General features: G+C 35.5%; 1 protein-coding gene across 4 annotated transcripts in view; it reads left to right on the plus strand.

The window, feature by feature from the left end:
• LOC149410558 (uncharacterized) overlaps positions 1 to 12760 on the plus strand; it is a 100143-nt gene that overhangs the window by 70002 nt on the left and 17381 nt on the right. For 2 of the 4 annotated variants that reach the window (XM_089648168.1, XM_089648170.1), the window contains 3 exons: positions 7469 to 7568; positions 8001 to 8509; positions 10805 to 11047. In XM_089648168.1, the coding sequence (XP_089504294.1) occupies positions 7469 to 7568; positions 8001 to 8509; positions 10805 to 11047 (852 nt within the window). Of the gene's footprint in view, positions 1 to 2412; positions 2735 to 7468; positions 7569 to 8000; positions 8510 to 10804; positions 11048 to 12760 lie in introns of those variants that run through there. The other 2 variants (XM_089648172.1, XM_089648169.1) reach the window with 2 other exon arrangements.

The following is a 12760-nucleotide window of genomic DNA, read 5'->3' on the forward strand; positions in this document are numbered from 1 at the left end:
GCCTGCTTGTACCACGAGATTCTGGACACCGTGTATAGCGCATGCGTTACTAAACTATTCATATTTTTTCCTACAAATAATATGCGTGATAAAATAACTCCACACCTTGGTATTTAAATTAAATTTAACAGTCTTCGCACGGTTTTAACAATGAGCCAAAAACGGCCAAGTGCACAATAAAATAAAGTGGCCCTCTTTTGGCACCAGTGGCATTGGAAGGGTTAATAACATTCCAAGCGCGTCGTGTTGCGTTTTCTAATGGGCACGTTATTATGTTATTTCTCATTCACTATGCACAAATGATGAAAGAACTACTACAATAGTGTGTTTTCCACTGAAGTAAAAAACCGACAAAAATGTGTGGTGTTGTTTTTACGTACTTAATTTTATAAAATTTATCGACAAAGGGGAAGAAAACAAGTTGCGAGGGAGGTGGCGTGACCGTCCCACTTCGGTGATTTGTCAACAAATGAATCTGACAGTATGCAGGCAACTCGCAATGTAATATCACCATTCGGTCCTCGAAAATAAAATCTGCTTACAAATTACTAATCATTTTTACAATGGCGCGCAAATTGCCGGCTGCGTAAAAAAACTAAACTACATATCCCAAATCGGCTAAACAAAAGCTCGGGCTTGTTTCCAAAATTGAATATTTTGTTAAACTACTTAGTTAGACACTTTTACAGATGTGTTAAAATTTACCCACCTCACTCACTTTTAAAGTCGCGCCACCCTAGGCGATTCGTTTAAAAACGTACATTCAGACCCTGCGTAGAAAAGTCCCGCAATGGACAGCGCTGCAAATCTTTGGCTTAGTTTAGCGAACTTTACTTTTCTACATACGGTCTGATTATTTCAATGTGCGCTCTTCGGTGGTCAGTGTACGACTGATGTCGCTAAAAAATAATGAAATATGATATAATTATTGTGAGTATGAGTTTTTAACGTTCCGTTACTCGTATGTAAATAGGAAATGATTTTGTCGCCACGTCGACAATCATGTAAATATTGCAAAGATTAACGTTTTAATTTAGTTGTACAATTTTTTGACTGTCTTGCTACAAAATGAAGCTCCTCTGAAGTTACATAATCGTGTGATTAAATTCATTGCCATTAGTAAGAAGCGCGATATAATTCATTCCCGGTGATGTCAACCGCGTGGGATTTTCCCAGCAAGTGGGGAAAATTTTCTGCCAAAGAGAGAAAGTGAGGAATATTGGTTCCCTAAAAAAATGTAATAATCGTACATGTTACGTAATAAAGTATTATGGGTCTTATTACACATACGGATGATGATTAATATATAAATGTATTTTGACATCGGCTATATCCTATTGTAGCAAAACGGATTTTGATGACCAATTGTTGACCATATTTCGGATTCAAAATATAAAAAAACCGGTCAGTGGCTGATTTGAGAAATGCGTGGGGTTTCCACCCAAGCTTCATGGCTTCAATTCCTCTATCTACACTAGCAACATATTTCGCTTAAAAAAACCTTAGTTATTTTTTTTTTATATTGCAGTTTATTGGTAATCAGCATAGATTTAAAAAATATATATTTATTATAATAGCGTTTTGTTTCGCCAGGAAACGATTGCTATTATTTGAACTGAATTTGAAGGTTTGGTAGTTCTTCCCTTTATTCTTATCCTTATTCTTCTCTACCGTGTTTGATAGTGGCTACAAATTCAGAAACGGAAGAAAGGGCGGTGGGTACTTTAAAGCTAGATTTTAAAAAAAAATAGTTTTACTTTATTGAACAGCGAATCTCTAAATAGAATAAAATAAAGTCGCTATCCGAGTTTTTCTGTTTGTGCGCTTAGTTCTTCTAAAGTACGCTACGGATTTTGATAGGGTTTTCACTATCATTTAGAGAATTTCTTTCCGAATGTTTACACATATAATACATGCATATTTTACTTATAGAAAGTAGAGAAAAGTCGATGTTTTGTAATTAAGTCGTAAAAAAATATTTTCGGGTGCGTATATTGCTAACGCTAGCTAAACCTTATGAGATACATCAAAATAATGTTCTATGGAATTGTATATCTTGGAAAGGCCTACAGAAAAGCCCGCCATGGTATATGTCTATCTCCTAAGGATAACCCACAGCAACGCCAGGTACACGTCAGCTACGTAATAATAATCAAAACCCATAAAAAAGTATGCCATCCAGTGCCTCCTCCACACAGCATTTCACTCGTAGTAAAGAAGAAGAAAAGACTTCGAAATTTATATTTTTCAAATTCAAAATAACAAAGCACAAAGAAAACGGATGTAAAAAACGGTGGGAGCATTTATTTTTCCTTAAACTCATTTCAGGTAATTTCGCAATCACTCACTGGCAAACTGGTGACTATTGAAGCTGAATTTAGTTTTCCTCGTATTTTTAATCGGCGTGGTTGTGCTCGTCGGTTTATAATTTAATTGTCACTGTATGTACATGAATTAAATTATATTTTTAACACGAACAGAGCTCTTCTGTAGTCTGTATTTTAATTTTAAATGTTTACATACGAAAAGCACTGCGGTTTCAAGCGGAAATTGCACGATTTTACATACAGAATTCACACAAATAATATTGTGACAATATGAATTGTTTTTGTATCATAAACACGTTTTTAGTTGATTTTAAGTATTAATTTCTGTGAATTTATATTGATTTTGATCAGTTTGGTGTTTTAACAATGCGGTGCGTTAGTTTCTGTCGCTTTATTACTGATATCAAGTGAGTTTGTGTAACATTTTTTATGTTTGTTTTTCTTTATTTAACTTCTGAGTCATGTTCTGATAACGGTGTGTGCCGTGTGATACTGTGGGAACAGTCTAATTAACTCGTAATGTAGTCAAGTCTTTTTACAAACCTCTGCCAATGTTTATTTTTAGCTTTGTGAAGTGTTTCACTAATGTGTTCAAGATTTTTTTTCGATGTTTGTTCGACAGCAAAGTAACATTGCGGAATGGCTGTTTTCGTGTTACGTCAAAATCTAGCGCAGTTTTCAGCTTTCGTGACTTTATTGATTATTTTTGCTGTCTGTCTGACTGACCCCAACCTTTCGATTTGTGAAAAGGGAAAGGTATGGGGTGGCAAATGTAGGTTATTACTTGTTATTTTAACAGTATGATCATAATATCATGACGTTTAATGAAGGTACAGGCAGATTTTAAGACGCTAAATATTGTTTTTTTGTATTAACGAACATTGTTCAAAATTTTTTAATTAAAAAATAACCTTGTAGAGTACACAGGATATAACGCCTTATGTGTACAACTGAAACATGCCCTTGGCTCAATATCGCTGTGTAAATACGACATAGTGTAATGTTTTGTACCTAAACTTCAACGAACAGAAAAATATTACGAGATGAGGAATATAAGACGGTAAATGGAAGGTTGAGGAAGACGATCTGGCTATTAAAATTTGTGCCTAAACATAGCTAAAGCCATTTCAAGAATGTTTCTGATTGGTGAAATTTCGCTTCCGGCATTACAAAATGTGATATCTAGTTACAAATAGTGAAAATTTGACGTAGAACCAAAAAAAATAATCATAATTTTTGACACCTGTCAGCCTTTTGCGTTATTCATTCTAACCGTGTCTTGCAGAGGTACGCAGATATGATATGACGTCACAAATCACTATTAAATTCTTCCACACCCTTGCATCTTCGTCACTTGCTACATCAGAAGCTGACCTTCGTGAATGTGAAATTATTCATCATCAATCATATATCATATCTTTCCTCTAATTCCTCTACATTGTATGAAAAATGTATACATAGATCACAGATTTACTTCCCACGCATGCTCCTGTAATTGTGATAATTCGACTGCAATCATTATTGTGTGTTTAAAGCGCTGGGTTAGTCATGAATGTGGCCAGTGGAATGGAAAGTAGGCAGCCACCACCACCACTGAATAGATAATACCTAGAAGCGTCATCTGTAAGAGTGGTAGGTACTTCTCAGTATCGTCCTAGTGAAAGACCAAAATTTAAGAATCGAAATGTTGTTGTTTGAAACGGCCATGCTTGGTGACTAGATCTGAATAACCAGATAATTTATAACCTTCCTCTTTCCCATCTCCTTCCCCTCCCCACAAGTCCCACCTTCACAGCATAACTCAATTGGGGATGCCATAGTTCCACTAGCTTTAAACAGTTGGGAACAGTTGGAACTCTGCAGTATTTGCTTGAAAAAAAAACAATCTGAAAATATGGAATAGAAAACTGATGTCGCCAACATTGAAAGACTTTTCAACTCCTAGGACACAGACAATGGCCTTGCAGCCATCTTGTATGACAAACTTTTGAAATGATTTACATGTCAAGTGGTATAAAATTAAATATTTTGATTTTATTTTTTTATTGTTATTGTAATTATTACGGCTTGTCATGTTTTTGGGTATTTGATGAACCACAGGATGGGACATGTCATTACAAAATTTAAGTAGGTAAATGCATTTTTCATACACTTTCCCCCCCACTTCAAATTTTCTCGAATAGCTCTGGCCAGGTTCGTTTAGTTTCATGATTTTACTAGAAGTAAGGCCGAATTGAACTTGCTTCGGACACAAGGACACGCCCACGGCATGCTTCTATCGGTTTTGTCTTTTCAGTGGCAGTCACAATCGGATGTGTATGAACCATTGTTTACTTGCTCAAGTACTTATCTCTACTTGTTCACTGGTTGCAACATCCTAGTGTGAAATTTTCCCTTTGGGGCCTCCTGTGTATATTGTTTAGGCCCACCAACGCTGTCCCATCACAAAAAAGTAGCATTCTATCCAGTGGCGAAATACCACCAAAAATCAAAACAAATAACAGTAATAAATATAATACTATAAGAGTATTAAGTTAAATTCAACCGGCTCGAATTTTCGTTCTTTGCATAGCAAAACATGTCATAAGTACATGGTGCCACCGAATTCCACATCAATCTTGAAGAAATGTCACCAATGCTGACGCAGTATTGAAATTTCTCCGAAACATGAATGGCGCTCACCATTGCCACTAAACTCTTCGGCGAGGCGAAAATACCCATAGATACAATACATTTATTTGTCTCGCCAAGATGGCACCACTGTAGTTCACAATTCGCATACCGATAATTCCGGCAGGTTGGTATAAAGCTTCAACATAGCTAGAATTATTTACCTGGCATAGGGGATAGTTTGACAATATTTTTAGCACGCCACCCATTTTTGTGAGTACAAGCCGCCACTGATTCTAGGCAATGCAATGCTGAAGTAATGCAATATTATGCAAAATAATGTTTTTAATTTGAAAATAATTTGATCGCAAATGAAATAATTAACTACTGCAAGTAGAAAACATTTTGGCCTTTGCTATAATTGAGCATTTTTATAAGCCTAGAAAAATAACCCATTAAAAATAATTTCAGAACCATTAAGTGTAAAATATCCTACTTACGAACCCCCTTTTCGGATGTGGGTTTTATTGTATAAAGTGGCAAATTATGTTCTTTATAGTATGATCAGAACTATTTTAATATTTGTGTCTGAACACAAAATAAAATAAAAAATGTATTTTGGCGATGCTTTTTTGTGTAAATCAAAACAGGCACCCAAATTATGTGGGAATTTCAACCTTATCGCCATTTGCGAAAGGGGTGTATGATTTAATTCGAATTGTACGAATTGGATTAATTTAATCAAGTAACAGGTAGTAATACTCTCAGTATTCCCTGATGAAAGAGAACTGTTCAGAATAGAAGCGTTGCTTGAAATGGCTTTAGCCGTGTTTGGTGACTCAAGTAATCAAGTAACAGGTGGTAATACTCTCAGTATTCCCTGATGAAAGAGAACTGTTCAGAATCGAAATGTTGCTTGAAATGGCTTTAGTTGTGTTTGATGACCAACTATGAATAGCCAGGAATACTTCCAAACCTTCAAACCGCTTTCCCATCTCCTTCCCATCTAGGGGATGCGGGAACTATGTAGTATTCACATTAAAACAAATTAATAGGCAACACAGTATGATGGTAGAATCTATTAAAATAGGCATGCATTTTTTGGTGTTGGAATGTGAGTTAAAGAATGTAATGATTGTTTAGCTTTTTATGACACTTTCACACCGCCTTGATAAAGTTACCTAATCTGTAAATGCGCTTTGGAAATCTTTCGCTATTATTCATACCTACCAAGATGTATTTATTTATTTAATATCGCTATATGAAATACTTTGTTTGTGTCTGGGACCCATCCATTCGACAAGTCGCTTCTAGGCAGCCATCCATATCCTTGGCTACGTCAGCGGAGTCTGTCCATTGTGGGCTCAGCCTCTCCTCGCACGCTGCTTAGCCCCTGGTGTTGCTTTCCTTAACCTTGAAACGGCCAACTAGACATCTTCCTTCTGGAGTAGTGCTTTCAATCCCAGAGATTTTTTGAAGAATTGGGGTTACGGTGCTGACAATTTTCATTCCCAGGGCCCCGAGAATTTAAATGTTTAAATTTTTAGAAAAAAATAAGAATTAAAATAAAATAACTTTGTTTAAATACCACTTTATTGAGTGGTAAATAAAGTGTAAATAAATAAATAAAGTGTAAAGTATCAATAAAGTGGTATTTAAACAAAGTTATTTTATTTTAATTATTATAATTATGTTTACCCACAAAGTGTTTGCTACAAGTGAAAAAAAAAAAAAAAAAAAAAAAAAAAAAAAAAAAAAAAAAAAAAAAAATAAGAGTTGGATCAGATGTTTTATTTTTCAGTCGTTATACATAAATTTATACAGTATTAATAGAATTCTAATATATAAAACAGTTTAAAAAATGCATAAAACATTTGAAAGAATTCAATTAATATTTTGAGATTTAAAATGCGATATCAATAAGATCAAAGTGTCTTAAGGTTTCATTCTTTAGTGATTATCTTATTTTAGTCGCCATTTTCCCATATCCCATAAAAACCCGTTCAGATTCCACGTTGGCAAAGGGTTTTGATTTTAAAACCTTGTATCACTTTTTTCTAAATTTATTCCACTGTGTTTCGAATTTGAAATTAGTAAGCTACTTTTTAATAATGTTTGATAAATCGTTAGCTGTTCTTGATTTGTGAAACATAACACTTTAAAAAAATATTCCAGCGAAGGAATCTCGAAATTTAAACAAGCTCTGCACTGGGATTACTGTGCCTAGAAAAGTCTGGGATTCCCGGGATCCCGGAGATTGAGCCCTACTCTGGAATTGCCGCCCCAGTATTCTGTGTGGAAATCGCTTTTCCAATGTCCAAGCCACCTTATCTGTGACACTTCAATAAAGAGTAGTTGTCAAGAAAAACAACATAAAATATTTTCGCTATATTTTTATTATAGTATTGATGACACTTTGATCAGTGTTTGTTTTGATAAAATTGAAATCATAAGCACTTGTATTTATAATGTGTACCTCCTTCACATTAATTAATCCACAACATACTGATATTGTATTTTTATTGTTGCAGTTGAACCGTCTGATGGCGGAGATATATGACACGGTGGCCGAGGCTTGCATCCTTGACGGAAACACCTCTGGGGAGACCGATCATGACACGGGTGACGAAGGTATGCATTGTCATATTCAAGGATTAATTTATATGGTTCCATGACAAAATGGAAAATTGGAGAAATAGAACAAATAAATGTAAAGTAACCTTCTTCTTTTATCATCAATCTGTTTTATCCGTTTACCAATTTATGTGTCTTCCTTAGTATTGATGCCTGTATAGAAGATTCTTTGATTGCTGGGACGTTTAGTTAGAATTAGTATCATTGATCCAGTGATACCTTGGTTACGGGTTGCAGTGTGCAGGGTGAAGAATGCCCTGATGATAGCCAATTTCCAGATAGTATAGGCTGTAACAAGAAAAAAATCCAGTGACGTGGGTAGCTTGGGGACATAGTTCCTCTGCCCAAAATGTATGTATACCTTAGTGCACAACATATAAAATTCTGAATTAGTGTCGTTTCTAGCATAAGTTGTTATTTATTTTGCAGTATCTATCAAGCTGACCCGCAGCCTCACCGAGAAGCGCAAGCGTTACGTGCGGAGCGTCTCATCGCGCGCTGGCCTCATCTCTCCCGGAAGCATTCACCGCAACCGCCCATCAAGCTGCACCAACGCTTCCAACATTGATGCAGAAAACGCCACCAGCATATCAAACTCCTCCTCCGAAGACATCAGCAACACTGAAACAAAAGCGGATTATAAAGATTACTCTACTTTCCCGATGAGACGAAAGCAAACCCTCAAGACGCCAAATCCCGCAGATGCCGAGACTAATCCCAACAATTACATGGCCGCCTATTCATCATTTCCGCTGCGTCAAGCGACAAGAGTTGGGGAAGATACGGCCGATGAGGCGGTATCGCCAGTGTCGTGTTGTGATTACGAGGACATTGCTCAGCCGCAGATTAACAAAGGCGGTCTCTTTGATTCGTGCATTCTCGTCGGCATGAATTTTTCCACGGGAGAGGCGTACATTAAAAATGTCTTTCCGGAAAAGGTTTGTAGATTTATTAATTACGTAATCGTTGTAAATTGTTTATTATTTTAGCAGTATTTATATAAAAGAAATTGTTTCGGTTCGGTGAAGAATCAAGTAGATCTGCCGTAATATTGTATGAATTTAAAAACAGTTTGATTTTAGTGTATACCCATAGTTACTATGTAGTGAAATTAGGGCCTTGAATACTGATAAATGACCATGACGGAAGGATAATTATTTTATCATATTACCTATAGGTAATGAAGTACAAATAAGCCAGTTAGATATCACTCATACGTCCTATTTAGAAATGTATGCGAGGAAAGCCAAATCCCAACAGACACAGGGTTATGATATTTTTACATTATAATTTTTTTTTACATATTGTATAGAGTGAATGGATAGAAAAGCAATTTTTAGAGAGTATATTCTTTGTTCGGGAACTCATATTACCAGTGGTAAACTGATGAATCTACATCACATGGAGAATTCAAAAACCTTTATGGCAACATATGGGTTAAAAAAAACTTTTGGAACGACCGATTATTTTCAATTTTGACCTAAAAAATCTTCGGAGCCAATTTACTCGAAAACGAAATAACTTGTACCACAAAATCGATTCCAAATTTGACTTGTACTTTGACTACGAGTTTCCGAACACAGTGTATATGACATACGAGGGGTGTTTTTCAAGTACTGTTTTGATATTTAGAAAGCATGATGCAATTTTTCTAAATATTTTATTTTACATAAAAGCTTACGGCTTAATCTACTTTTCAACATACTTATATTAGGGCACTTGTCGTATTGTACGACCGGCTTCTGTATCCATCGTCATAGACGTATGCTGCCTGATTTGCTAACCACTGCAGCACGGCCTCATTTGTATCATCCAAAACCTGTTGCTTTTAAAAATTACGGTGACCGGATAACTTATCAAAATGATAAATCAACACGCCTATCAAAAGTGCCATAGAGTTATGAAAAGTGACGAAACAAAAATTATGTTATATATGTAACTATTTAACCTAGTTTTTGTTTCATCAATTTTCATAACTTTATTGCACGTTTTAAAGGTGTGTTGAATTCTCGTTTTGATGAGATATCATGGAACCAAAAATTAGTATGTACAATCTGATTTGTCAATTGACTGTCCTAGAACGGGAGACCTTCCTAGTTGGACAGTCAAAATCTATGCTGTAATATTTTTGTAACAAACAAATAAATAAATAAATAAATAAATTTGTCAAAATTCACAATTTAAAATTGGTCATGGACAATTTCTTATCTGGATAATATTTACTTGTGATTTACTAGATTTTTTACACTTATTTACTGACTTTTTACTGATTCTTCACATGATTGGTAACAGAAAATGCCTCGGATTATTATCTTTGGTACCTAAAAGTTTCTGCCGTCACTACATATCATTTTGTCCTTGAGAACGTAGAATTAACTAAAATCATAATCATTTTTACAAACACACTTACTCAATACTTCTGTCCCATTAGATTAGTTGTAGTAATTGTAAATGTAGATTAGTAGGAAATCACAGAGTTATAAATTGTGCAATAAAGCTTGAATTGTTTACAGCAACACACTGAACGTTTGTATTATTTTGTATTGTACAGATCTGCAAAAAACACACCGTCACAGTCATTTGGAATTTGTATTAAAAGAAAATGAATTAAATATTACTTGCGGTATGCAGTGCAATATTCAGGAATTCTTTATCTGTTTTTACACATTTCGACTAGACAGGAAGTCCTAACACTATCTCTTTTTTCTGACATATTAATCCCATGCACCGATTTAGTAAATTACACTAGCAACAATAATAAGTGAAAAAGTGATTTAATTTTTTATTGGAATAACTTTTCTTTTAATAAGTTTCGAAGGTTATTATACCCATCAATATAAAATATAAATGAAGAAAAAGAAAATACTAGAAAATCTAAAAGAAACATAAAACAGAACAAGACACCGAAAAATAAAAACATAACAATCTCAACTGGGAATTGAACCCAGGAACTCTATCTTACCGAGACAATGCCTCTAACCTCTAACTACTTTATCTTCAGACTGCTCTGGTCTCTTCAGACCAATCTGAAGATAAAGATTTAAGATTAATATCTTCCTCTTTAATCTGTGTTCAAACAGTGAAACCCTCTTAAGATGTTTCCACATACCAATTTCATGATTAAGAAGTTTTGTATTTTCAGTCCCTTAGAAAACCTTATAAGAGAGTTTCGCTGTATTCTTTTTTTGTTTTTGGTATAAACAGATATCTACATCAACTAATTTTGCTTCCAGACCGCCCTCCCCCCACGCATGGAGTCCCTCGTCTTCCCTGAGTGCTCCTCGGACCTGGACCCCAAGTGCCGGGCCCCCGTGCCGGCTACGGATCTGCAGGACTATGCCCTCGTGCTGACCAATGAGCGTGGCGCCCGCAGCTATGGATACTGCCGAAGGGTGCTTCCTGAGGGGGCTTCACACTGCCTTCCACTGGCCTACTGTATTGTCAGTAGGTACAGGGCACCGTCTTTTTACTACAAGGTGGATATTACTTGATTATTGATTGACGGCCGGCATAGTCCAGTGGTAACGCATTGGACTGCCATTCCGAAGGTTGCGGGTTCGAACCCGGCGTGCGCAAATAAATTTTATTTGATTAATTTGTGTTATTTCACAATTAATTAATTAAAATAATATATAGTATATTTGCGGCACGTTCCAGAGTGGAAGATACTACCAGTATCGCCCTGGTGCAAGACCACCATTCAGAATTGAAACGTTGCTCCAAATGGCTTTAGCCGTGTTTAGTGACTAGATCTGAATAGCCAGGTACTTCCCCACCTTCCTCTTTCCCTTCCCCACTTACCTTCAGCCTCACAACATCCCCCAATTGGGGATGCCATAGTCTCACTGGCTCCAGACGGGAGCAGTTGGGACTCTTGTGAGGACTTATATAGTATTATACATACATAGACTGCCTCATTATGAATCTGAAAGCTTATCAATGCAAGAGATTCTGGACTAGCAAATGCATCATTTAGAATTTTATATAGAAATACAAAGTCAGTGATAAATCTTCTGTCTGACAATTTAAGCATAATCATGTCAAGAGTTGTGTAGTTCAACAAAATTGCTGGATACCCATATTTAAAACTCGGAAAGCATTAGATTTTATTTTGCATTCTTTCAATAGCTTTATACAAATATTCTAATGTGGGTTCCAGACCATCTGGTTCCATTCATTCCAGCAAATTTAGTTAACCTTATCCATGCGACTGTCGCATATGTGATCCATCGGCGGCTATCCCCGTACTTGGATATCACATATGTGATCTATGAAGTTTCACTGAAACACAAACATGGTGTCAAAATGTGACACGTGATGGATTAAATAGCATTGAAAAGGCCAGCGTTGTAAAAGCTAATTTTAACCCCAATAATTCATTGGACTTGGGTTGTTTTTCCCGTCACATTTGAATACCTTCAAATCAATGATCGGCGCGATTTTGAGCTTTTGACATTTGAACGGGTTTGGTTAGACATTGTTAGTTGAACTTTATTTAGTATAGTCAGTGGATACATAGTACCAATATTTTACTAAAAGGTGTATAGAAATATTGGTGACCGGATAACGCATCAAAATGAGAATTACATCCTAAAAATAACACCTTCATAATAACACCTTTAAAAAGTGATGATAAATAAGTCATGAAAAGTGATCACAAAACTAGTTTAAATAGGTTACGTTTTTTACAGCCCTTTTATTGACTTTATATCTCATTTTTTAAAGATGTGTTGAGTAACCATTGATCCAGAAATATTGCTGCAAAAATTTGTTAATTTTAACAATGATAAATTCGTTAAACAGTTTAATTGCAATTTATTATGAATGCTCTCTCCAGAATTGTGCAAAAACACCGATATAATTTTGCTTGTTACGCAATTGAAAAAAAAAAACCTTCTGCTTTCACTAAAAATCTATTTCGTCAACTGTGAGTTTACGGAAATTACTGTCTTGTCACGCTCAAATCTAAGTTACTATTGGTGGTTTTAATTATTTTGACACTTTCTATAGTGATACCATTTTAATTACGGAAAATATTTTTACCCGTAACTAACAGAAAGTCATCAAACTGTATCTTTTTATCAACGAAATGCGGGTGCATTCATTTCTTTCTGATTTTCTTTTATTGCATATTTCAAGTGTTTCAGAAAGCTGGAACAAAGTTATTGCATCATGCACCGAGTATCAAA

Source organism: Hesperophylax consimilis, chromosome 27 (genome assembly GCF_061612785.1).
Source record: "Hesperophylax consimilis isolate HC1 chromosome 27, BYU_Hcon_1.0, whole genome shotgun sequence".
Lineage (NCBI taxonomy): Eukaryota > Metazoa > Arthropoda > Insecta > Trichoptera > Limnephilidae > Hesperophylax > Hesperophylax consimilis.